Source organism: Hemicordylus capensis, chromosome 4, assembly GCF_027244095.1.
Source record: "Hemicordylus capensis ecotype Gifberg chromosome 4, rHemCap1.1.pri, whole genome shotgun sequence".
NCBI lineage: Eukaryota > Metazoa > Chordata > Lepidosauria > Squamata > Cordylidae > Hemicordylus > Hemicordylus capensis.
Window position 1 is genome coordinate 171915727 of NC_069660.1, and position 26826 is coordinate 171942552.

Below are 26826 nucleotides of genomic sequence, written 5' to 3' on the forward strand. Positions count from 1 at the left end.
TGGCATCATCACTATGTTCTTCTAGACTCCAGGTGAAGGAAGACCTCCTTCTTCACCCCTTTTAAAAGCCTTTTTTAAAAATTAGAGGTTTTTGTTTTAAAATGTGCTTTTAATTGTGTGTTTTATTCTACTGCTTTATTATTTTAGTGAGCTGTCCAGAGAACAATTGTTATGGGGTGGCCAAAAAGAAAAATAATTATAATATTATTATTGTGAGACAGTGTAAACTGAAAAGCTTAACACAAAAAAACTTAGCTATAGAGTAGACAGCCAAAAGAGACTAAGTGAATCTTGAAATGTTTTCTTAGCAAAGACAAAAATATAATCACCAAAGTAACAAAACAAAGCTGGAGACAGCCAGTTTTAAGTCCTATGCTAAATCTCTCCCAAGATTTAAAATGGAACAAACAAAAAACATTGACTTCAGAGAAGAATTAAAGTGCACTTATTCACCAAAAAGCATGCAAACTTTAAGTAAAGGTTCCCACCTTCAGTTCTAAACCACGTAAGCAGGAAACATACTCTACGGTCCCAAATTTTCCCTTGGTCTTTCAGCCCTAATCTTTCTTCTCAACACTGAAGCTGGGATCATTGTTAAGTCAAACTTTAAGATATACAGTATGCATTTAAATTATAAACTCTTATAACCAACTTCTTGAATAGCTCTTAAGATACAGATCAGACTCTTGTGCATGTTGAATCAAAAGTCAAACCAGATAAGTAACTATTCAAACTTAGCAGAACACTACTTGAAGATTTGCTCTCCTTGTGGATTCTAAAGTCTTAGTTAATTCATTTCAAACAGATTCAACTTGCTGAGAAGGGCAATCCTATGCATGTTTAGTCATAAATGCAGGACTCATCTCCTCCTTTCTTTTGCCGACTTGTATGTCACCTGTTACTTCTAACATATGCTATCCTTCACAAACAAAATGAACACATACAGGGAAAACAGAGGGTCCCTATGTCACTGCCCCACCCCAGCCCCATGTCCCACCAACATGCAGACGATTGGGGATGAAAGACCAAGGGAGAGTGGATGAGGTGTATGGAGACCAAGTTCTAAGGCAGCACAATATACGAGACTGCAGGTTTACAGCTTATATGGCACAAAAGTTAAAGAGTCCCTTAACCAAACATTTTCCTGCTTGTTCATACATTAAATTTGTAGCTGTCTTAGGTCTTTTCTTAAATGACAGATTTATTTGAGCTTAGACTATCCTTGGTTGTTGGTTTTGTGGGGTTTTTTGCAAGGAAATTTGCTGAATTGCATGAGACCTTTGGAGTGGATGGGGCAAAATTCAACTTCTCTGACTTTTACAATACTTCACATTTAGAGTGTGATTTAAGGCATTGGAAGCAGTTCACGCACAGTAAATTTTAATATCTAATTTGTAAGTCAGTCATTAAAAAAAAATATTATCCAGATATATTATCCCAATATTTTTATCTCAATATGGAGTACTATGCCAGTTCTGGGGATCACATTGTAAGAAAGATAAACGGGAATGGGACCAGAAAAGGTCAATAAAGATGTCTAGCTCTTCATCTAAAGATGAAGGCATCACAGAACTCTTAGTTGTCTTTGCTGCGGACAACACAACACGAGTTTGTCACGACTCTGAAATGCAAATTCTAAGCACACTTACTAGGGAGTAAGTCCCACTAAAGGCAACAGGTCTGTCTTCTGATTCTGAATAAACACAAAACCGGGCTGCATATAGCAGCGCCGAAGGATCTGGTGGGTTCCGAAGGAGGAAAAACTACCTCTCACACACTCGTCCTGCCTTCTTAGTCAGAGGCACTTTCCCCCTTTCTCGGGACCCTCCAGATTCTTCAGGACTTATATGTGCCGTTCGATCCGATATTTATTCACTAAAATTACTGCTACTGCCGCCGCCTCAGGGTCTACCCTCCAGTCTCAGCGCCAATATTACTCCTGAACACAAAGCGCCCTTCCCTCCTCCTCTTTCAAGAGAAGCCCATTACCTACCCCACTGCCCGACGCCATCTTGCCTGTGAAGCGCCCCAAAAGCCGGAAAGTGTCGCGCACACAGCCGCCAGGCCGATGGTAATGAAAACAGGAAGGTCTAAAAAACCATAGACATTGGAAGTACTTTCTCTCCGTCTCTATGGCAGCACCCAGAGCCGAAGCATAGAGACAGAAACAAGCTAGACAGAGATAGTCTAACCCCCTGGCCCTCGGTTTGCTGGTTGTGTAAGAGGGCCATTTTGCACTAAGCCTAACCCTAACATGCCCGCATGCAAACGAATGGAGCGCAACCGGGTCTGCATTTTGCCTTGGTTTGGGTTCTTCTGGGGTGGAGATGGAGGACTGTGTGATGAATTCAGGCGATTTAGACACATCATCGACACTATTAGCAAAACAAATTCACTTGAAATAGTTGATTATCGGTATGTAGTACTTTACTCATGATACGCTGTCTATTTGCATCTTTATCAACTACACATGTTGTATTGCAGCCGAGATCTGTATCTGTGACGCTGTATTTCACTCAGAAAGAGCAACTAAGTGCAAACAAGTGACAGTTCTTAAAGTCTATACTAAAATGTTCTTCTAAATCGTTATCCTTAGGTCGTAAATTATGAAGATCATAATACAGAATGCTTGTAAACCCCTATCTGCAATATGGGGTGGCGGGGTCTTAAGGATGGACCACCTCACAGGACTGTCGTATTCAGTCTTGGCACCACCCCGCCTAGCTGTATTGCAAGAATGTCATAAACAATTATCAGCCTTAGTTCTTCTTCTAAGTCTTCAATACGGAGATTTTTTTTTTTAAGCACAATGTCCATACACACTATATACTGAATTTAAATAAATATGCATTCCTGTCTTTGCTTCTATTTTGTTCGGGGCGCGGGGTGACGATACGCTGTGTCCACATCGCAACTACGATAAGATCATAATTTTCTCTATCGGCAGCTGTAAACTGTTACTTTACTTTTATCCTTCTTAATGAGAAAAAAAAATGGAGCCAGGATGCTTAGAAATTCCTATTCATAGTCAAAGAAGTGTCAGTCTAGCGTATTTTTAAAAAAAGTCTATGAACCAGAGAGTGAAACCTTTCCTATGAGGGGTTGGCCCTCGTTGTGTCCTCTCTAGCCGGAGATTCCTCTGCCAAAAGAGAGTTTCCTTCCTGCATAGTGCCCGAAGAGCTCACTGTCTGCAAGGTTTATTCGCTGTAGGGAGGTATGGCTTGAATGATGGACTTAGGTCTTATAGACCCAGGTTAAAATCCCCACTCAGCTACAAAACTTATTGGGTCGCCCTTGGGCCAGTCATTATCTTGCAACCTAATCTGTCTCATGGGGTGGAGTAGGGCTGACACCATGTAAGCTGCTTTTAGTCAATAGGGAAAAAGCCAGCTATAAGATTTGAAAATAAATAAATGTTGCTACATTCAGACAATTTGGATGATAACTTAGCTGGCCCACACACGGGAGAGGAGCATGGGTGTGCACATCTCTTCTCCCCCACCCCCACTTGGCAGGGTGGTTAGATAACCCCCACATGTGATTAGATGACAGTATACAAGCATGCTGAGCAGGAGAAGGCATGTGCACCCATATTCTTCTCCCATGCAGTTAGTTGGACCAGTTTGAAGTATCATCCAGACTACCCCCTGATCTTGGATAAATGGAAGGATAAAAATGTAATAATTAAGCTAATGCTCATGTTTGCATGCTGTAAAGCAGTACATAAAAGCTAAGTATTATTGTTACATATCCTGGACCTGTTCCATTTTACGGATTGTCCAAGTACATATGCAAGCTCCAGGACATTGTCTCAGACTATTAAGATAGCTGCTATCACAGTTCCGTAAGCAGTGCATTTCAAGTTTGCCTGCTCAAGCCAAAGGATGGCCCTTTGAAATTTTTACTGTGAAATGAATTCCTTCTGTCAGTCCATCTCTCTCCCTCTCCTTTCCTGCATTGTGTATCATAATTGTGTTTCCTGCTTACTAGGATGCAGAAAGTTCCTCATATCTGGTGTTGTGGAGACCTGATGTGACCTGCAGTAGGAAACTCCAGCTGCTGAGGTTAATTCTCTAACTCTCCACCATGCATTGGATCTCCCCCTTCTTCACAAGGGCTTCCTACAGGAACCGGCATTTGTCAGTACAATTTTGTGTCCTACGGACCTTTTCCAGTTATCTCCAAGATGAGGTGCATCTGCATTTGTTTGTTTGCTTATTTGTCTTTACAATGGCATGTAAACAAAATGGATTGTTTTTAATTAAGTGGGGCAGGTGGAATGAAAGTTCTCCATGTAGGTGAAATGCTCCAGAGCACACAGGGAAAGAACTTTTAATCATGAGCTGACCAGCCAGCCTGCCTGGGGCTGTCTGAGACAATGAATTTTTAAAGATGTCTTTAAAGAAGCAGAGTAGTCTGGTCACCTATTTTAAGATGGGGCCAGTCTCTTTTGATACTAGAAACAACAGCTTTGAATTGCACTTTATTTTTAATTTTATGCATTTATTTTGATACAAGCCTTTTGTGATGGCAATTTATTCTTTTGATGCAAGCCTTTTCAATGTAAACTTGTTCTTCTTTTCCAAGAAGAGTCTTTTGTACCAAACCTCTATTATATATACTAGATTTTGTTAGGGGGGGGAAAGGCTATGTAGAAAAGAGGAAAAGAGCCCATGCCTATAATATGTCCAGACAATATCCTGGCAATGTCCAAAAGGTGTTGTTTCATGACAAGCTGGCTTTTGATTGGGATAAAGCAAGTTCCTGGCAACTTAAACCCATTACGTGGAAGAATCTCAAGATGAGATTCTTTATGCAACACTTTATGTGCATGCGTAAAATTAAGTTCAATTATTGGCATCTCTAGTTAAAAAGATCTCAGGTAACTGGCCTGGAAAAGTTAGATGCCTAATAGCCTTCACAGTTAGCTACTAGTTACTACTGGGCTAGGTGAAGTAACACCATTTCACATGTACTGTGTTGGTAGTCAGAAGAAACAAAATAATAATAAACTTTATTTGTCAGCCGCCCTGTAACAAATTGTTCTGGTGGCTCACAACACAATATTAAAACATGAGATAAAAACACACATTAAATCATGACAGACCAAAAGTGGGTGGTGGGAGAGAAAATACAAAATACAATACAAAATCATTTTTAGAAAACTTTTTAAAAAATCAGTTACAATTAGATGGTAAAACATTTAAAATTTAAAAGGCCTGAGTGAACAAAAAGGTCTTTTATTTGGCATCTAAAAGAACAAAGTGATGAAACCAGGCGAACCTCACTGGGGAGGCTATTCCATAAATGGGGTGCAACCACCGAAAAGGTCCTCTCCCTAGTAGCCACCCACCTTACCTCATTTGGCAGGGGCACCTGGAGGATAGGGATGTGCACGAACCGGTTCGGAGGCCATGTTGGAGGCCTCGGAACCGGTTCAGAACCGGACCGGTCCAGTGGTCCGGCACTGAGGGGGGTCTACCTTTAAGGGCGGGGGGTAGTACTTACCCCTCCCGCCGCTCTTCCCCCTCCGGCGCTGTATTTAGGAGCGAAGTTTCGGGGGCGGCAGCGTTCCTCCCTGACGCCCCTGCCCCCGTCGTTGCCCGGAAGTCTGGTAAATACGAGCACGCATGTGCTCGTCGCGGCGCGCGCCGGTTGCCGCCGTGCGCGCGCACGCCGCATACGTCACACGATGTATGTGTCACGCGCGTGCATGCGCTCGTCGCGGTGCGCGCGCGCCTGTTGACACCGTGCGCGCGCACGCCACATATGTCACACGATGTATGCGGCGCATGCTTGCATGGCAGCAACAGGCGCGCGCGCGCGCCACGACGAGCACATGCGTGCTCGTATTTACCAGACTTCCGGGCAACGACGGGGGCAGGGGCGTCGGGGAGGAACGCTGCCGCCCCCAAAACTTCGCTCCTAAATACAGTGCCGGAGGGGGAAGAGCGGCGGGAGGGGTAAGTACTACCCCCCCGCCCTTAAAGGTAGACCCCCCTCAGTGCCGGACCGCGCTGCGGCGGTTCCGTGCACACCACTACTGGAGGAGCACCCCCAAAGAAGATCTTAAGGACCAGGTTGGGACACATGGAGTAAGGTGCTCTCTCAGGTCCCAAGCCATTTAGGGTTTTAAAGGTTAAAACCAGCAGTTTGAATTGGGCCCAAAAACGGACTGGGAGCCAGTGCATCTGATGAAGCACTGGCGTAATATGCTTAAAACATCCAGTCCCAGTTAGTAATTTGCAGCCCTATTTTGTACCAGCTGCAGTTTCCAGACCATTTTCAATGGCAGCTCCATGTACAATTCATTGCAGTAATCTAAGCAAGAGGTTACCAGAGCATGAGTAAGTGAGGCCAAGCTATCTCTATCCAGGTAAGGTCACAGTTGGCGTATCAGCCAAAGCTGATAAAAGGCACTCCGAGCCACAGAGACTATTTGAGCCTCTAGAGTGAGAGTGCTGGATCAATGAGCACCCCCAAGCTGTGAATCTGATCCTTTAGGGGGAGTGCAACCCCATCTAGAACAGGCTAGAATGCACTGAGATAGTTTGGTAACCCTGCTAACAGCAAAGAGACACCTGTTTAAAGTGGTGAGTCTCTTATATTTAGCAGGGGAAAGAGCAACTGGCCCTATCCAACTCCAGCACAGCATCCCTCCAGTAGCTGCTGCTGGTATCTGCCTTATGGGGTTTTTTTTTTAGATTGTGAGTCCTTTGAGGACAAGGGACCATTTTATTAATGTATTATTTATTTTTCAATGTAAACCACTTTGTAAACTTGGGGTGAAGAGCAGTATATAAATATTTGTCAAAGTAGTGATAGTATATCAGTTAAAGGCAGCTGGTCTTTTAGTTTGTTATTAGTATAATCCTCAAATAAGCAAAGTTTTCAGGTCATTATACATATGGAATAAATTTCTTAAATTTTAAATTTAATAGCTGCCTATTGAGATCATTTGAGGAGAACCATCTATGGTTGCCATGAACTCATCTGCTGGTAACTGAGGGCCAGGCCTTCTCTACAACCACCTCAAGGTTCTGGAACACACTTCCTATCAGAATAAGAGCTTTGCTATCTCAGGTAGCTTTTTTTAAAAAAAAAACCCTTAAGAAGATGCACCTGGTTAACTAATATTTAAATAATTTTAAATTTTGTGCTGTATTTTAATCTTGTGTAAACCACCTAGAGCTGTGTTTGGCAGAATATAAATGTGCAAAAATACATAAAATTGTTTTAATGGAATTTCTATAGCCCATAATAGTCAGTGGTTACACAGACTCTGAATCCCATTCCTCCAGTTGAGCTTTTAAAGCATCAAATGCAAATAGTGAATATTAGATTTCCAAAGAAATCACTGCCAGTGCAGGAGACGAATCATGTTGTGTCTGCCAGTTGAATTACTGCCTTGCAGACTTTGACAGTCTATGGTAGTAACAGGGACTCGGGAGTCAGTGTTGTCCTTTTTATATCAAATATGCTTTATTTCCCAGGTGATCAAAGAAGTGGTAAATCAGCCATTGCCACAGCTGGGAGCTGCTACAGAAAAAGAAAAGATAATTCTCAAAACTCCCAAGGTAACTCTCTCCTTCAGTTGCCCATCTGGGTCTTCTGTGTGCCATTTCCTCTCATTTCCCCTCTTCAAGCAATGCTTGACTTTGATACTTCCTTTAATGGAACAAGCTGCAGCATCAGTCTACCATATGTTTCTGTAGTTTCCCACGTAGTGTTCAGGGTGGTTTTTTTCCCCTTACAAGCTTAATCTGCTGCTTTTTTCCAATTTTGTCCTCTCTTCCAATCATTTTCTATTATTTTCAGCTGTACTTGATTCTTGTAATGAGCTTTTTGGCATAGATCCAAATACTTAGCGCTAAACAATTGAAGCATCTGGAAGCCCTTCAGTTGTTGGCTGCTGTTACTATTGCAACTCTGTAGTTTCTTTTTTATCAAGCTCTCTTTTTTCCCTAACCCATCCCCTTCCTCTATACAAACTCTCAGGGCACCAGAGATTTTAGCCCAAAGCAGATGGCCATCCGGGAGAAAATCTTCAGCACCATAATCAGCTGCTTCAAACGTCATGGAGCTGTAACAATAGACACCCCTGTGTTTGAACTGAAGGTGAGGACAATTGGCGCAATTTTTGTTCTTGGAAGTACAGCTGGCGTCTATGTCAGACAAGGTTCTCAGGTCTATAGCTTGTTTCTGCTGAAGACTGCAATCTTGCATTCAGGCTGCTTACATTTCATTGAACAATTGAATTAAGCAACTTAACTGTGTGCAGGATTGACCTTTGGGCTTTTGCAAAAGTGAAGAAAACTGCTCAGTTGTTTGAGTGCAAACTGTACCTTATGTTCTACTGATCTTGAATGAATGAATCTTTATTTTGATCACAGACCAGAGAAAGAGAGGGGAAACTAAATAATACTAACATAATGCTTATCTAATACTAATCAAACTGTTTAAGTATAACAGTTAAAATATAGTAACAAACATTCCAGTCAAATTATCATCTTCTATCGATCCTTCCCTGCTGTAAAACAAAACTTTGCTACACTTAAAGATAACATATAATTCGTATCAGATAAAAGATAAGTTTTATGTAAGTTAACAGAATTCCCTAGATAATCATTTTTAAAAGGCAGCAAATAATAACTATGAATATCATTATAAAAATTGCAATATAACAAAAATGAGTGGTCTTTTCAAGACTTCCTGTGTTACACAAACATAGATGCTCTGCATACAGAACCTTCTTAAATCTTCCCTCAAGCACAGCTGTATACAATGCATCTAAATGGGCTAACGAAAAAGCTTTATGATATTTGGACACAGTAATCTGTCCAAGGTGCCTGGCAAGATTGATGTTAAAAACTTGAGTGCTCAACACCACAGACTTGGTCTCAATTCTATTTACCATTCCATGTCACCCACACAATGTGTAATCATTAATCTAGCCCTTTCATAGTCCAGTGATATAAGAAAGTCTAAGGAGAAGCCGTAATGACATAGTTTCCTTTCTAATGAACATTTCCAGCAAGATGAAAATGTATCTAGTAATACCAAAGGAGCTAGGCCAGAAGGAGGCAATTTTCACTTTAAGTACAATTCAGAAATACTAAGCCATTGGTTCTACTTTTGCGACACCCACTTCCAAGTGCAGTCCTGCATTTGTGAAAAAACGTGGTGAAGCTATTCCTACACAGCAGCAAAAATCAGGCTAAGGAAGGCTAGCCCAATTTCTCCCAATCATGGGAAGCAGCGAGTGCCACACAGCTCCCGGTGGTGGCTCGGCAGCAAGCCCGCTTACAGAGCCTGCCATTTAACCTGGGTTTTGGGCACAAGAGCATCCAAAAACTGGGTCACAGGATTGTGTGTTGCCACAGTGCAGCTCCACACTGCAGTGACTCATGAGTAGCACCCCCAATGGGTAGGCTACAACAAGCCTCCCAGTGTAGGGAGGCTCCCCAGAATGCTCCGTGCACTTCTGGGACTTCTGAGGGCTGGGAGACACCCAAACCATGCCACCCCAACTGGCTCTGTAATGGAGCCAGTAATCGTCTGGGCAGCCAATAGGGATATGCATGGAACCAGGCGCGGGTGGCTCGATGGTGGAGGGTGTCTCACTTTAAGGGTGGGGGAGGGTGCACTTACCCCTTCTTCCACTTTTTTCCCTCCAGCACCCGGTATTTTACACGTCCTACAGGGTGGCAGCATACTTCCCTGCTGCCCCATTTGCTCTTTGGCTGGATTTAGTTGGCACGTGTTGCAAGCTCCCATTCGCCCGACGTGCGTGCATGCGCCAGCTACTTCCAGCCAAAAAGCAATCAGGGTGGCAGGGAAGTATGCTGCTGCCCCGTGGGATGTGTAAAATACCAGGCGCCGGCAGGAGGAAAGCAGAGAGAGGGGTAAGTGCACTCTCCCCTGTCCTTAAAGTGAGACACATACACATACTCCACCTTCGAACTTCAAATTCCCCAGTGTTTGAACCTGTTCAGAGGCCCATAAAAGGGCCTCCGAACAGGTTCATGCACATTCCTAGCGGCTAATCCGGCTGCCCAAGGAAGGTTCTCTGCTCGGGAGAAGAAGCTCCCTGCTTCTGCGGGGAGAGCAGGTCAAGCCCGCAAACACCATTTTGGCACTTCACACTGCTTGTGTGAAGCACTTTGGTGTCTGCAATAAGCTCTTGAAGAACTTTGACTGTTGAGCTTCAATTTTGGCAGGATTTGTATACAAACCAACATGCCCCCCATATAGAAGCTGTGTACGAGACTTGGCTAAATAGAATTTAACTGCAGCAGGGACAAATTGAGCACCCTTGGATCGATAGAATGTTAGAATAGCCCTTGTGGATCTCTGGGTGTTTTGAAGAACATAATTTAAATGTGCTGTTCTACTGACTGATGCTTGCACAATTTACACCAAGATATTGGTGTAACCAGCTCCAGCCTATGATTATTCAACAGCCATTTTCTTATTTTAGGTCTTTTCCCAAATGCCATTATTTTAGTTTTATCATAATTTATTTCTAATGCCCGCTGATCACAATACAAAGAAAGAGTCTGCAAGACTTTCCTCAAACTAATCAATCTCTGGGAAAGCAGAACAGCATCATCTGCATAAAGCAGAATCGGTAAATGCCTAACAGCCAGCTTTGGTAGAAGATATCTCATATCCTTCAGGTGGGAAACAAAAGAATAAATATAAAAATTAAATTGTATCATGGCCAGAATACAGCCTTGTCTGATTCTTCTCTTGGTTGAAATTTCTTTCGTAAGATGTCCTAATGAACTACACCATACCTTCAAAGAGGAATCTTCATATACCTTAAAGATTAATAGAAAAAGATGACGGTCAGTTGTGGAGTCCAGCAGCTTGCGCCATAATTTCCACCTGGAGATTGAGTCAAAAGCACGCTCAAAAAGTCCACAAAAGCAGCATACAATCTATTTGGTTTCATACTTTTAAACCAAATGCTGCAGTACTAGGACTTGATATATAGTCGAATGGCCGGCCCTAAACCCAGCCTGTTCATCTGCCGAAATATCTTCTGAATCAATCCAGGCCATTAATTTTTCTATGCCTAGTATAGATCTTAATCACCGCACTTAGTAGGCTTATGGGATGGTAATTGGCAGGATCGTCTTGCTTTCCTTTCTTATAAAGGGGAACTATTATTGCAGATCCCCTGCTGATCTTGGTTTTGCTAGTGTGTTTTTAGAATTGGGATACAAGGCATAATTGCTTCCCTAGAAAAGTGTATTTGTTTTATGGTAAGCCTAAAATGCAGATCCTTCACTTCTCTACTTGAAGGTTTCTCCCTGCTTTTACCAGCCACAATCTGTTCCTGGTTCCCATTTTCCACTCCAAAGATATGTCAGAATGGATGGCATATTTTTACGGTTTAGAGGTCCTAGGTTCCTGACACAGACATATTCTGTCATCATGGAAGGAAAAACATGCAGACAGGGTTGCAGGTTATAGTTAAAGCCTGAACTGAATAACAAAGCATTTTGTGACACCTTAAATATTAAACAACACAACTCCTTCTTGTTTTTGCAGCAACATACTAACACAGCTATCCCAAAGCTTGGGATCCCAGAGCTTGCTTTGAAGAATCTTGGAGAGTTTAGAGAAAAATGAAACAAACATGAACTATTGCTTATAGACACGCATGTTCCACAATATCATACAAGTCAGCTTTTCAGGTTATATAACCTTTTGCTTCATAGGTCATAAAATAAGTAACAACTAGCCGACCCCGCACAGAGCATCTGTGCGCTCTTTGGGACCGGCGGTTACCTCTTCCCTGCCACCTTCTGCCCCAGTCTCCACTTCCAGGCCCAGCCGCCTCTCCTCCACACCGCCCCTTCTGCCCCCCCTTCCCCCCCCCTTGGCCTTGCCTCCGCGGCTGGGCCAGGCCTGCCGCTGCCGCGGCGACCAATCTTCCTGGGTGCGCCTCAGCCAATCATGCCCGTCCACCGCCCAGCCAATCAGATGAGCGCTGGGATGCACATTCCAAGGCACACCCAGGAGAATTAATATAATAAGTAACAATGTTTGTTTGGGGCAATCTTATAACAATTCATGGAGATCAGTGATCCAGCTGGATTAGATTCCTGTGAAGCAGCTAGATTTTTCTGAGCTGAAGTCAGCAGCACTTTTTAAAAATTTATTCAGATATTTATATCCCTCCCTTTTGTGCCAAAGGCCCTTCAATATAGCTAACAATATGAAAAAACCAATACAATTAAAAATAGCAAATAAAAAACCATCGAACAAGCAGTAAAGCTGAAACGGGTGAGGATTTAAAACTCAGTCCAACTACTGAGGGAGTTCACATTGAAGGGGTTCCAAATCCCCACTGAAATGACTTGACTTTCACCTGTTGCTGGAAGGTCAGCTGCAAAGGGGTGGAATGAACTTCCCCCAGGAGGAAGTTCCAGAATTTGTGTCATTGTAAAAAAATGTACCTGTACCAGGTAGCTCCCACTGTACCTCAGCCATCAAGGGAACCCAGAACAGGGCCTCTATAGAAGATCTTATCAAGCAGGAAGGAACACTAAGAGAGGCAGCTTTTAAAAGTTCTCCAGTCCCAGGCAATGTAAGGCTTGAAAGCACTTTGAACAGAGCCTAGAAACCTATTGCAAGCCTATTATGCTGAAACCTATTGTTTCAGCATATGTTAGGCCCACCTCAGTCAAATCTGACAGTCACCTTTTGTTCCAATTGTAGTTTCCAAGAACTCTTCAAAGGCAGCTTAGACATAAAGTGCATTACAATAATTTTGTCTGGATGTAACTAATGCATGAAGTACTTTAGCTGAGTCGTTTATAGCTAACGTAAAGAAGAAGATGAAGACTTATGCATTCCACAGTATTTACACCAATCCATATTTGATATTTTTGTATTTCTTCTTCTTTTTCCCCAAGGAACTCTTGTTGGACACCTATGGGGAGGAGTCAAAGCTGGTCTATGACCTGAAAGATCAAGGGGGGGAGCTGCTGTCTCTTCGCTATGACTTGACTGTATCCTACAAAAGTCCTATTGCTTAGGGAAATCCTCTGTTCCATTGCTTGTCTTTATTCAGACAGCACTCTGAAATATGCCAACTACATCACTCGCTAGAATACAGAGCTCTTGCCTCATCATCCATGCCAATGACTGACTACTATACTGCTTTGTGTGAAACTGCTATTGAAGACTGCTAAAAAAACTGCCGGATTGTGGCTGCCACTTTTAAGTAGGTTCTTGTTGTAGGGAGCACATAAGATCAGTGCTCTCACAATTACCTCAGTTGCCAGTACATTTCTGGGTACAATTCAAGGTGCTAGTGTTGCCCTTTAAAGCGAGACCAGCATACCTTAAGGGAGTGCCTTCTCTTATGAGAGCCCATATAACAGCATAGATTTTGAGGTGTTCCTCCATATTCCTTTTGTTAAGTAGATTCTTACAAGGCACAGAGTACAGCCTCCTCTGCTGTTGTGTTGCAGCTTTGGAATGCCCTTTTCACAGGCTCACCTTGCTCTGACCTTACTAAATGTTAGGGAAATGGTGAAAACCAACCTGAACTGCAAGGCCTTTAGAAATGTTTGGTATCTCTGTCCACTGCTGTTGGTTTTAAAAGGAGTTTAAAATGTTTTCAAGGTTGTGTGTGATCCTCTGTATAGCACCAGGACCTTTTAATAAGTGGTAGAGTAACTTATACACTTTATAAATAAGTAAGTAGGAAGTAGGAAAGCTGGGGTTCCTATTGTGCAGCAAAATGTAAGAGCCTGTTTACCTAGACCTTAGACCTCTTCTTTCTTTTCTCACCTAGAAGACAGCCTACCCTTCGCATACAAAAATAGCATATTCTTTCATTCTTTTCTCCTGCCTCCTTTCCCCTCCCTTTTGTCTGTTTTCTAGATAAGCCCTTGGGCACAGTATGCTGATGACACCCAAATCTATTTCTCCTTATCAACATCAGGAAATGATGTTAGCCCCTTAAATGCTTGCCTACAGGCAGTAATGGGCTGAATGAGGAAGAATAAACTGAAGCCAAATCCAAGCAAGATGGAGGTGCTCATTATTGGGGATTATAATCTTCAAGATGGGATAGAACCTCCTGTTCTGAATGATGTTCCACTCCCCCAGAAAGAACAGGTTCATAGCTTGGGAGTGCTGTTGGCTCTCACCCTGGTGCCTCAGGTTGAGGCTGTGGCAAAGAGCGCTTTTAACCAGCTGCAATTGATCTGACAACTCTGCCCATTCCTTAAGAAGGATGACCTGAAAAATGGTGCACCAGCTCGTAACCTCCAGGTTGGACTCCTGCAATGCATTCTATGTAGGGCTGCCTTTGTATGTAGTTCGGAAACTTCATTTAGTTCAAAATGCAGCGGCCAGATTGGTCTCTGGGATATTCCGGAGAGAACATATTATGCCTATTCTTACTTGCACTGGCTGTCGATATGTTTCCGGGCAAAGTACAAAGTGTTGGTTATTATCTTTTAAAGCCCTAAATGGCTTAGGTCTGAGTACTTGGAAGATTACCTTTTTCTACAAGATCCCCACTGTTCATTAAGATCATGAGGAGGGATCCTTGTTTGGCTGCTATGAGTTCATCAGTGGTGACTTGGGATAGGGCCTTCTCTGTTGTCGCCCCTAGGTTGTGGATATAAGAGGATTGTCTTCCTGGAGACCTTCAGGAGAACCTTAAAGACCCATCTTTTTAGCCTGGCTTTTAATTATATCTAGTTTTAATTATAATTTTAATCTGATTTTAATTGACTCCTGATTTTAATTTGTATGTATTTCTGGTTTTAGTTAACCCACCCTGGGCCATTTTGGGAAGGGCACTATATAAATCAAAATAAAGGCCTAGCAGTTCATGTAGATTTCACCTTTCCCCCCTAAACGTTTGGTCAAAGCAAGGTGATCCTCTCTAAGGAGGACATTCAAAGGCTGCAGTACTCCATGCTCTTGTTGTAACATTCTATTTAACAAATGGAATGTGTTTGTTTGTGTGTAAAATAATGTGTGACAAAATTTAGAATTGCACTGAGAGGATGAAAAGGAAGATCTTGCTCAGCTTTGCAATGAGAGGAACATGAATTACGCAGTAATAGTTATTCTTCAAAAAGTTTCTTGCTCAGAGGACATGGCTGTGCCCACTTCTAAACATTTATTTCGCATCAGTGGCACACAAGATGCTGGAACTCATTATTCTTGAAACAGTGTCAACACAGTTGCAACTTTCAGGCTGATGAAACAGGACTGTTTTATCATCACTCGGAACTATAGGTGATTCTTCCTTAAATTCTTGTTTTCAGGTGCCATTTGCTCGCTATTTGGCCATGAACAAAATTACTAATTTTAAGCGTTACCACATTGCAAAAGTCTACAGGCGTGACAACCCAGTCATGACAAAAGGCCGCTACAGAGAGTTCTGTCAGTGTGTGAGTATTTGGAAACTGTGGACAGAGCAAGAGAGAACTGTGCATGTCTTCACTCAGAAGTTGGGGGAAGCAGAGGGATTCTTCATGTGAAATGTGAAGATCAGGGTGCTCTGTGGAACAATATAGATTCTGCCACCATCCCCCACCTTCATACTTCAGGGAGATAGAAGATGCATTGAGTCTCTCTGATAATACAACTCAGGTTGTGATTTTAGGATTTTATGCTTTTAGGATCTTTGGTGCTGCTTCTGTCTGACGATTGTGTTCTGTGCCCCAGGATTTCGACATTGCTGGTCAATATGACCCCATGATTCCTGATGCAGAGTGTCTAAAGGTCATGCATGAGATCCTAAGTGCCCTACAATTTGGAGACTTCCATATCCGTGTAAGAGAGCTTGTTGCTATTTCTAGGTCACTATCAACGCAAGCTAAGATGTTAAAAAAGCGATATGGGATTACTTTTTAAAAAAATCATTATATTTTATCCTGCTTTTCAGACAAATATTTTCTACCAATGACTCAGGTTTTTAAAAAAAAAATAAGACAGTGGCCCAGTCCTCAGCTTTGCAAACTAAAAGAACAGGGCACATGAGGAAAGGGGGATAGAAGGAAAAGATAAAGCAGGGAGATGAGTTTGACTATACCAGAACAAAGGGGTGAGCTGTAATGAGGCATTTGTATCCTGTTGGGGCCAAGCTGATCTTGCTTGGATAGAAGTGGTGCAATTACTTGGTGGCCCTTAGACCTCTGGCCAATGCATAAGTCAGAAAGGCATCCTGCTTGCTACTGCGCTCCCAGGGTACCTGGCAGTGTTCTCTCTTATTTTTTTCGTCTGTGTGCGGAATGAATTTTATCCTAGGCAGCAGTATCAAGGCAGTGAGTGCGCATGTGCATTCAGAGTGGGGCCTTCCTGATTCAGCCTGAGCAGGGTCTAAAATTAACTGAGCGGACATCAACAAATGTCCGCTCAGTTAATTTTAAACCCTACTCTAAAATTACAACACACGCCTGAGAGAGAACACTGGGAACTGGCATTTGAAGCAGAGTTCTTTGTAGCAGGTAGTGGGGAACAAGTGTTGCTTATTATTACTTCTTACCTTTCTATCCTGCCCTTCTTCCAAGGAGCTCAGTATAACATACAAGGATCTCCCCGCTTGGTATGGTGGTGTTCTTGGGAAAGTAGGAGCACAGTTGTTTCTGTGGACAGTGGCAGAGGCGGGAACGTCCTTCCACTCACTTCTACCATCCCAGGGCAGCTCAGCTTTATTGGAAAGCCCTTACTTGATTTCTGAGTGTTTCTTCCTTTTCCTCAGATCAATGACAGGCGCATTTTGAGTGGGATCTTCACAGTGTGCGGTGTTCCCAGTAACAAGTTTGAAACAGCTTGCTCTACCCTTGACAAACTGGACAAGGTGAATCTTCGGTCCATACTGTTAGGCCTGGACTAATCTTAACATAGCTCAGTTATGTTCTCCTAGAGCACTGAAAAATTGTATTGTATGTGAACCCTTGGAAGCTGATGTATGTGGACCCTGACAATGCAAATGTGGTAAAGGCACTGCAAGTTTCAAGCTGACACTTTCTGTACCTTTACCACATCTGTATTAGCAAAATTACCAGTTAAAATGATCTCCTGGTGGACTTGGAGCATATTGCTGACAGAGAGATTTGGCAATCAGATATGTCAACCAGGCCATGAATTATAGAGGAAGTTACTACACCATTGATTTGACTTTTTGGATTCTGTTTGGATTTTGTATATTGTTTTGAATCCAGCTGATACTTACCCTGTTGTTGTTTTGTTCATGAATTGCCTTAGACAAAAATATGCCAAGCTAACTCCCATCTTCTCCACAGGTGACATGGGAGGAAGTGAAAAATGAGATGATCAGAGAAAAGGGGGTTTCCCCTGAGGCTGCAGATTGTATTGGTGAATATGTTCAGCTTCATGGTGAGTTTTGGCATTTCATCTGTAGCCAGAGGCAGTAAGACTGGCTGAGATCCCATGCATGTCCCTTTGCTAGCCAGATGCTCTCCTACTATTTCTTATGTTCCCTTGTGTTCTGGCCCAAGTTTGTTCACAACCCAAGTAGAGAATTGGAAATGCTTCAGAATGGACAGGAAATTGTTGAGGAAATTACTCTAGAAGAAGTGCTACTGCTGTGCATCTTCCACTCTGCATATGTGTCTCCTGCAGGGGGACTGTGTCTGATCGAGCAGCTGCTCCAAGATCCAAAGTTGTCTGTGAGTAAACTGGCCATGGAAGCACTGGAGGAGATGAAGTTGCTGTTTGAATACCTTACCCTGTTTGGCATCATAGATCAGGTATGTTGGGATGTGACATAAGGTCTGGCTGAGCCGTCCCAAGGTTCTCTAGCTTTTGCCTACTAATGTGGTTTCTGGTCTGTACTACAGGTTTTCCTGGACCTGAGTCTGGCTCGTGGTCTAGATTACTACTCTGGAGTGATCTATGAGGCTGCCTTGGTGCACCAACAGGATGGCCACCTAATGGAGTCTTGCCATGTGGGCAGTGTGGCTGGAGGCGGGCGTTACGATGGACTTGTAGCAACATTTGATACCAAGCAACGAAAGGTGCCCTGTGTAGGAGTCAGCATTGGGGTTGAAAGGATCTTCTCCATCATAGAGCAGAATACTGAGGTAAGATCTGTTTTTAATGTGTGGGCAGAAGGTGTTGAGGCAATGACCACCTCAGAATTGCATTTGGTAATTAGTATGCAAATGCAGAAAGTGGGAGGGGTGCAGTATACAATACAGGACTAGCATGAAGTACTATGACAGCTGTGACCTGTGCTTCAGGTTATGTTATTAATGTTTACCCTGCCTGTCTGCACAGAAGATCACTCAGCACAGCTTGCATTCAAAAGCAGAGTAATATCAGTACGGACCTGCAACAAAATGTATATCCCTGGTGTACATATGTTACTTCAGCCTGTGACTAAACACGGTTTAAAAAAAAGTTAGCAACAAAGATGGGACTCTCTGCCCTACTTTGGGCCCTGCCTCATATGAAAATTTTGATATATTTTTCCTGTTTTCTGGGAATGGCTTGTGGGAAGGGGGCACTGATACCCAATCCCAGCTCCTTTTCATCCAGTTCTAAGTTTTCAAGAGTTAATGGCTGGCAAGAAGTCAGTTCATGTTTTCATCAATATTTACTGAGGTTGTGGGGAGGTCATTCAGAGAGGTCTGTCTCCAGTTCCCACCAGCACGTCTGGTGGTGACTTGGAACCAGGTCTTCTCTGTAGCTGCTCCTGGGCTGTGGAATACTCCCAGCAGGTATCCATAGTTTGGGTTTGTTGTTGGCCTTTCAGAGAGCCCTAAAGACTTGTTTTGTTTGGCCTGGCCTTCCAGGGTTTTAAAATTGTTTTTAAGTATTTTTAATTGGTTTTAAATAGCTCTAAACTGTTTAAAATTTATTTTTATATCGTTTTAACCTGTTTGTTTTAAATGATGTTTGTTCTTGTATTTCATTTGTTGTAGAGACTTTGGATGGGTCAGTATAGAAATGTAATAAATAAATAATATTGTAGAAAAGGCTATATCTAATTCATTGTGTGTGCGCGTGTGCACATCCAATGATCAGCACATTAACAGATTCAGTGCAGAGCTTTCCCCCTTTCTTCCTCAGAAGAGTTCACACACACTTGTGTTTATGATGTTTGGGAGGGGTTAACACCCCCCCCACACACACACACACACCCCAACAGCCTAAATGTGTCAAATCCTCTCCCCCCTCAGAAACACACAACCGCCCTGAGCCTTTTGGAAAGGCGGTATAAAAGTTTTAATAATAGATAAATAAATAAATAAATAAATAAATAAATAAATAGCTGGTAAGAAAAAAGAGGTTTTGATGCCTTTTCTCCTGAGGAGTAGAAGCAGTTGTGACTATCTTGAGGGAGTATTCTGCAAGCTGAGAAGTTTTCCACTCCTTTTGTTCAACCCCTCCTTCCGCCCCCCCACCGCCCCTGGACACAGAGTATTGATAGATACACACATTACTGTAAACTAGCTGATCCGGCACAGAGCAGCTACACTCCTAGTTCACCGCTGCTTTCTCCCCCCACCCTACCCCACTGCCTCTTTTTTGCTTGCCCGCCCCTACCGCATTCTTCCCCTGCCCCTGCCCATCTTATTTTGTGCTGCCCACTGTTTCTTGGCTGCTTGCCTGCCAGCTGACCAGGCAACTACCTTGGCTGCCAGTGGTGGTTCCGGCCGCCCATGGCGGTTCCGGCCACCCATCTGCCCGGCCTGCCTGCCGTCCACGGCCGCTCTGGGGTCCGCTTGCTGTTAGTGGCCGCTTCAGCTGCCCACCTGCCAGTTGCGACGGCCGCCCACCTGCCAGGCAGCCACTTACCTGTGCTGGTCATGGCTGGCCGGCTGGCAGCCACCACCTTCTTCAGCCAGCCGGCCGCCACCATATCCGCTAGCTCTCTGGATTCTTGCAAGAGCTGCCACACATGGGATTAGCCACGGGCACATCTTAGAGAATTAAATATATAGATATATAGATAGGTGTTGTAATCGGTTGAAGCTTCTCTATTAGCTCCACTCACCTGGTTGTCAAGTGTCCTCTGAATCGGCAAACATTTCACTCTGTTGAGTTACAGTGGGGGGTGGGGGAGTCGGGCTGATGAAGCCTTTTGCCACCCATAGGTGACCAAGGATTTGCCGCCCCCACCACCACAGTGAGATGAGGGGTGGCAAGGGAGAAGTCTCCCCTTTTTTCTTCTAAAAGCCACCACAGTGGTGGGATGGGGGCAGCGAAGGCTGCACAGAAGTGGCTGCAGGGGAGGGGTGCGAGGGGAAAGTTCCCCATTTTACTTTGAAATGCCGCTACACGGCAGAATGAAGTGGCAGCCACAGCAGCAGGGGGGGGGGCAAGGGGAAAGTTGGCTCCCCCTTTTATCTTAAAGCAGTGCCGCTGTGTGGCGGGGCAGCAAGGGAGAGCTCCTTCCAGCTCCCCTCCTCCCTCCCAAATGAGTGCACCCCCCCATCTGTAGTCCGTTATAGGCCTTTCTCCACACCCCAGATTTTGCTGATGTAGGCAAGTGCCTATTTTGCCTCTCCTTAAATCCTCCCCTGGAGGGAGTTTCCTTCAGATTTTAGTTAAACTGAAGTATCTGCAGATTAATTGTGCCATACTGGTACCGGCCTCTCACCCACAGGTGCTCTGGTTATTATTTTTCCAGCTCTTTCAGAAATAGATGGATAGATAGATACACATATTACTGTAAATGTTTTAATCAGTTCAAGTTGCTTTAAATTTGAGTTGTAATATGTTGTAAGTTTGAGTTGTGAAATGTAACAAATTTGAGTTGTCCCTGCACTAAGATGTCCAAGGAGAAGATCCGCACAGTAGAAACACAAGTGCTCGTGGCAGCTGCTCAGAAGAACTTCCTTGCTGGGAGGATGAAGCTAATCACTGAACTATGGGATGCTGGCATCAAGGTAACACTGAAGAGTCAGAGTTACATTGTATTCCTAGAAGCTAGAGTTTTATGTGCCCAAAGTACAGGAAAAGAAGATTCTCAGAAAACAGAGAAAGTGATAAGCAGACCCTTCAACTACTGTTTTTTGTTTGATGTTGATCCGATACTCATAAACAGCCTTAGCCTCTGATTTGATGGAAATAATAGGGTTGAAGGAAGTCTAGTTAGAAAATCTTTTCTCTAGATCGGCCTGTGTTGACTTTGGATCGGCAGTGTTGACACAAAAGCTGGGTTCAGATGTAATGGGAAATGATGGTTTCTCGTTATACATTAATCCAGCCAAATAATTGTCTGGGCTATTCAGCTGCTTCTGCATCCTATGGACAGTGCAAATGTTTGACTTTCCCTTTGCTGTGAACCATTTTCAGGCAGAGATGCTTTATAAGGAAAACCCCAAACTCTTGAATCAGCTGCAGTACTGCGAAGAAACAGGAATCCCACTTGTTGTCATCATAGGTCAACAAGAGTTGAACGATGGAGTTGTGAAACTTCGGGATGTCATTACCAGGAAAGAGGTTGGTGTTTCAAAGGAGGCCATAAGTACCCCTACTAATCTGTCACTGTTAAAAGGCTGTTCTAGAGCTCCTTGGTCATAACTGATATAAGCTACATATTTAACCATTAGATCTGTTTTTGAAGAAATTACCTTATTTTGATGGATTGCATTAATTATCCCTCTTTGCTTTTCAGATTAGTGTTCCCAAGGAGAATCTCATAGAAGAGATCAAGAGAAGGTTAGAGAAATAGAACCTTTTGTTTCTTCCTTCCTTCCTTTTTTTTAATCTAGCAGTTTTGTGCTGTCCTAATGGAATGCTGCTAGCCTGTAAAGCTGCCTGGGCAGTACTTCTGAGAATCTGGACTTTTGGTCAATGCACCTTCCTTCTCTTCCATTGTGACTAAGCACATGGCTTCAGGGAATATTGACCTTTGAAAGGCAGTTGCTGTTTGTCATCATAGACTGTGTGTGTCTTCCATGCATACATGACCATCTGACTTTCATTTAAAAAAATCAATCCCAGAATCTATGTCTAACTGGAAATATGTGGTAGTTCCAATGTGGCTTCCTAGAATCTGCCAAATCAGCATTACAAGGTTATTCAATCCGAGTCCAGTACATGAGGGACTGGCCCTAAGAATTAGTGTGTTGCACATGCAGTAACAAGAAGAAGCAAAATCAGTTGTCCATTATATTCTCAATGATTCGCTCCAAAGTTAATCAAAAACTGCCTCTACTGCTCTGGCCATTTTGTATGTTGCATAATCTTAAATGTGCTCTGAGTTAACTGTGCGGATCCCCAAAAACAAGAAGCACATAACAAAAGAGATTGTGTTGGAAAACTAATTCTAGAAGATTGAAGAACCTATCCCTCTGATCGTTGGCTAAAACAACTGAATTGGATCTGAATAAGCAAATTCATTTTTAAAATGGGTAATGTTATAAGGGTTTTTTGTTTGTTTGTTTGTTTGTTTGTTTGCCTTCATTTCCTATCCTATTGGGGTGCTGGAAGAAATATCTATGCCTAGGAAGAAATATTCCTACTTTCTCTCTCTCTCTCTCTCTCTCTCTCTCCCTCCCTCCCCTTCTGGTTCCCCCTGCCCCCCAAAGAGGCTGCAGAAGCAACAGCAGCAGCTATGCCATGTCTTGGGTATTACCTTCTCTCACTGGAGTCTCACCTCTTATCCTCACCCACCCCTTCTCTGCTATGTATCATCAGCACTGGAATGTTCCACTTTGAATTAAATGGAACAAATAGTTATTCTGCATTCTTGCAGAAAGGCTTGAATAGCTGGTATTATAGAAAGCTTTACCTATATGTATTTATTTTTCAAACAAAATAAACCTTAGCTAGGGGGAAAAATACTCTCAGTAATCCCTGTTCTCAGTTCCTTTTTACTAGTCAACAACAAACAACTAGCTTTATCAGGTGGGGGCAGGGGGGTTACACTCTATGAAAAGTCACATTTCCGTATTTTTCCCTTTGTAATCATGGAGTGCTGGTTTTCAGTGTCCTTGAATTAAGAAAAAATGGTTTCCTAGTGGGGAAGCTTTGGCATTGCTACTATTGTAGCAAACTCTAGTGTCTCCTTCCCTCTGTGTATAGTTTGGTGTCATGCAGCTATCTGATAACTGCTAGCTGTTCTGTTTTCACCTATAAATAAAATAATTTTGTACATACTAAAACAGAATCCCTGCCTCTGCTGTTCTTTGATTATGGACTATGTCTGGATAGTGGCTAAGGTACAGTGGTTCCCAAACAGGGTACCTCCAGATGTTGCTGAACTACAACTCCCAGCATCCCCAGCCAAAATAAATTGTAGCTGGGGATGCTGGGAATTGTAGTTCAGCAACATCTGAAGGAACCCTGGTTGGGGACCACTGGGCTAAGTCATGCCTACTCAAACTGATCTGTTTGAACATCATCTTCACACCAGGCAGCTTGTCAAAACCTTCCGGCCATACCACATGATCATCTACTTCAGTTTGAAGTATGATCGCGAAGGCCACTTTAGGATCCCTTCTCCTTGTACAGCTGTTGAGAGAACCTTGCATCCAGATCTGCCCAGTTCTGACAGTGTTTTCTACCAGTGTGCCTCAATGGAAATTGCTCCACAAAAACTCTACCCTCATAGTTCAAGCCAAGGTATTTATCTCCTAAAGAATACATGGTTTTACCTCACTTGTTTATATATGTGCACACTACACACATGTATCAATGCCTTTGACTGATTTGGGGGGATTCAATTCAAAACCAAACTTGCATGTGTGAATAACAAACATAGTGTAGTCTGAACACACCTTATAAAAGTGGTAGTCTCTCCAATACTGACAGTCTTATGTGGGGCTTTTGGGAGTAGCAGCCCCTACACACCCCTCTACACAGCCCAATATTTACCTAATAAAGAACACTGATGAAGCTGGTGCCTGTGTTTTTACAGTTCAAGTATTTGAACCAATATTTTTGGGAAACTTACTCGAACATTTCATAATTTCAGTGGATGTGATTTTTCAGTTAGATGCAGCTTTTTCATGAACGAGTTAGGTTTGCCCTTTCAAGATTCTGAAAGGAAACAAAAAGGCATGAGCTGCATTTTCATTTTTTGGCAATTCTGAGCTGCTTAACTGAGATGACAGTAAAGAACACTGAAATATTTCTTTCTCAGATGCATGAGTTTGAAACTTAAGAACTGTATATGATGCAAGGTTGAATCATATGCAACTTACATATTCATGGATGTGTACAAAAGATGGATCTCACTTAAACAAGATCAAAGGAGTATGGTACCACCAACACAGTCTCTCATCCAGCATTAAATACTGAACACACACATTTTTTCTGCGATCTAGGATGAAACTACCAAAAGTGAGCCTTGGTTGTGTTTCCACACTTGCTCACATACAGGTTAAACTCGGAAAATTAGAATATCGTGCAAAAGTCCATTAATTTCAGTAATGCAAATTAAAAGGTGAAACTGATATATGAGACAGATGCATTACATGCAAAGCGAGATAAGTCAAGCCTTAATTTGTTATAATTGTGATGATCATGGCGTACAGCTCATGAAAACCCCAAATCCACAATCTCAGAAAATTAGAATATTACATGGAACCAAGAAGACAAGGATTGAAGAATAGAACAATATCGGACCTCTGAAAAGTATACAGTGTACTGTGCTTGATTGGCCAGCAAACTCGCCTGACCTGACCCCATAGAGAATCTATGGGGCATTGCCAAGAGAAGGATGAGAGACATGAGACCAAACAATGCAGAATTGCTGAAGGCTGCTAATGAAGCATCCTGGTCTTCCATAATACCTCATCAGTGCCACAGGCTGATAGCATCCATGCCACGCCGCATTGAGGCAGTAATTGCGCAAAAGGGGCCCAAACCAAGTACTGAATACATATGCATGCTTATACTTTTCAGAGATCCGATATTGTTCTATTCTTCAATCCTTGTCTTCTTGGTTCCATGTAATATTCTGATTTTCTGGGATTGTGGATTTGGGGTTTTCATGAGCTGTATGCCATGATCATCACAATTATAACAAATTAAGGCTTGACTTATCTCACTTTGCATGTAATGCGTCTGTCTCATATATCAGTTTCACCTTTTAATTTACATTACTGAAATTAATGGACTTTTGCACGATATTCTAATTTTCCGAGTTTCACCTGTATATGTACACCACACATGTATATCCATACTTCTGACTGACTTGGAGGAATTCAGCTCAAAACCAAACTTGCATGTATGAATAACTAACAGAGTGCAGCCTGAACACAGGCAAATATCTGTGTTCAGGCATTTGAGGGGTACCTTAGAGGCTTGGAGGAGTGAGCAACAAAGAAATCAAGTTTGTCAAAGCAGAGATACAATGCAAATGGGGGTATTTGGTAACTTCAACACACTTGCAGTTGTGCAATGAGTCAGGGGCGTAACTACCATTAGGCAAGGGGAGGTGGCTGCCTGGGGGCCCCCACGCCTCGAGGGGCCCCCCAGAGGCAAGTCACATGTGAAGTGAGTGTGTGTGTATCAGCAAGGGGCCCATTTTAAAATTTTGTCTCTGGGCCCACTCCAGCCTCGTTATGCCCCTGCAATGAGTGAAAGCAATTCCCATGGACTTGAGGAGGAGGAGTGAAAGCTCTAATAGCCTAGCAGCTGGCAAGCAGAATATGGACAGAAGGAGGAAGGAAAAGTGAGGGAAGGAAATGGGATAAAGAAAATTAAGAGCAGTTTAATACCTGTTCATTTCTCCTGATTTTTGTGCAATGCCAAATGAGGCCTTCCACCTGGAAAGAGTACATCCACGGTTGCTTATTATGCATTTTAAAGCTATTTTTACACCAAAAAAGCTGTCTGTGTGTGTGTGTGAAACCTACTCATTATCAAAGGCCATCATCATGGCTAATAATTCCACTAGAGTCATAAGCAATCTAAAAAAACATTACCCCATGTATTCCCTCAAAATGTACTGATCAACCCATTTTTTATTGTCTAGTGCTTGGCCATAATCCCTATTTGACTGTTTGAAACTGACTTTTTGAAACATGACTTTTTTAAAAAATCAGCATTTCTTAGGAAGTAAATACAAGGGGGCCCAGAAGGGAGATGTGTGGAACTGCTATGCCACCCCATAAATATTGCTCATAAGTCTGGCAGTTTCAAAGTGGCCACAGGTTTTGTAAAGTGTTTCCATAAGCAAAACTTCAACTCTTCTTCTGAAACAAACATATCAGCATAGACTCCTGCAGGACAAATATTACATTTCATATGGAAATAATCATCCCTCAGGCATAGTGGTTCCTGGGCACATGATGATTGTGAAGACTGATTTAGCACCTAATGAGCTGCTGTTGCCACACCTGACACTGCCGGTTCCGAATTGAAGCAGCTTTGCACTTTCCTATGATGCTGCCGAAGTCACCGCAGTTTACAACCTCTGAATCTCAATCAACATTGTTGCAATAATTGCGACGGCCAAAGTAATTTTTCAGAGCAGTCAGCCCTACTTAATCACTAAGAGAAAATAGGAAGGTAGATATTCAGTCCCTATAAGCTGATCGTGCGGATCAACCGGGGGAGAGGAGGAATTACTCAGAACGAAGCTAAAGCTCTTGAATGTAAGGTTCCAATCAGTCCTTTGCATACTTACTTGAGAGTAAGCCCCAAGTAAAATACTGCGGAAACATGCACAGGCCGCATTAGATGATAGGCGGCGCGGCGCTATCAGCGACTTCCCCACCCCACCCCCGGCCTTTCTTCTTTGCCATCCATTCCTGCGTCTCTCTTGCATCATCCTCAACCAGCATAACTTGCTGCTGGTGCGCTTGACACAAGGGTCGGGCAGAAAGTTGAAGTGTGGGCGGATCTAGTGGC

At 43.0% G+C, this 26826-nt stretch overlaps 2 protein-coding genes and 1 long non-coding RNA gene across 11 annotated transcripts in view; 1 reads left to right on the top strand and 2 right to left on the bottom strand.

Annotated features, from left to right (window-relative positions):
* Positions 1 to 2135, bottom strand: part of ZMAT2 (zinc finger matrin-type 2) — a 35461-nt gene extending 33326 nt beyond the window's left edge. Inside the window, exon 1 of the mRNA XM_053243440.1 lies at positions 1994 to 2135. Within this exon, the coding sequence (XP_053099415.1) occupies positions 1994 to 2011 (18 nt within the window). The 5' untranslated portion in view covers positions 2012 to 2135. The remainder of the gene's footprint in view (positions 1 to 1993) is intronic.
* Positions 2136 to 2266: 131 nt separating this feature from the next.
* Positions 2267 to 22818, top strand: LOC128322337 (histidine--tRNA ligase, cytoplasmic-like). 8 transcript variants are annotated; one of them, XM_053243435.1, is made up of 15 exons: positions 3082 to 3214; positions 3991 to 4064; positions 6942 to 7083; positions 7494 to 7577; positions 7999 to 8118; positions 12930 to 13025; positions 15309 to 15434; positions 15712 to 15819; positions 16748 to 16846; positions 17292 to 17385; positions 17632 to 17759; positions 17850 to 18092; positions 20790 to 20906; positions 21316 to 21462; positions 21638 to 22818. In XM_053243435.1, the coding sequence occupies exons 5-15, from the start codon at positions 8026 to 8028 to the stop codon at positions 21692 to 21694; spliced, it is 1308 nt and encodes a 435-aa protein (XP_053099410.1). In that variant the 5' UTR covers positions 3082 to 3214; positions 3991 to 4064; positions 6942 to 7083; positions 7494 to 7577; positions 7999 to 8025; the 3' UTR covers positions 21695 to 22818. The 8 variants fall into 8 exon arrangements, with proteins under 8 accessions (XP_053099407.1, XP_053099410.1, XP_053099406.1 ...); XM_053243432.1 differs by lacking the exons at positions 3082 to 3214; positions 6942 to 7083 and adding an exon at positions 2267 to 2415 and having other exon boundaries at positions 3991 to 4191; XM_053243431.1 differs by lacking the exon at positions 6942 to 7083 and having other exon boundaries at positions 3991 to 4191.
* LOC128322340 (uncharacterized) lies at positions 9947 to 26817 on the bottom strand. 2 transcript variants are annotated; one of them, XR_008305670.1, is made up of 4 exons: positions 26603 to 26817; positions 25692 to 25739; positions 23921 to 24006; positions 9947 to 10823 (listed from the first exon to the last, which is right to left on the bottom strand). It is a non-coding gene; the product is annotated as an uncharacterized LOC128322340 (long non-coding RNA). The 2 variants fall into 2 exon arrangements; XR_008305669.1 differs by lacking the exon at positions 9947 to 10823 and having other exon boundaries at positions 23320 to 24006.
* Between the last annotated feature and the right edge of the window lie 9 nt (positions 26818 to 26826).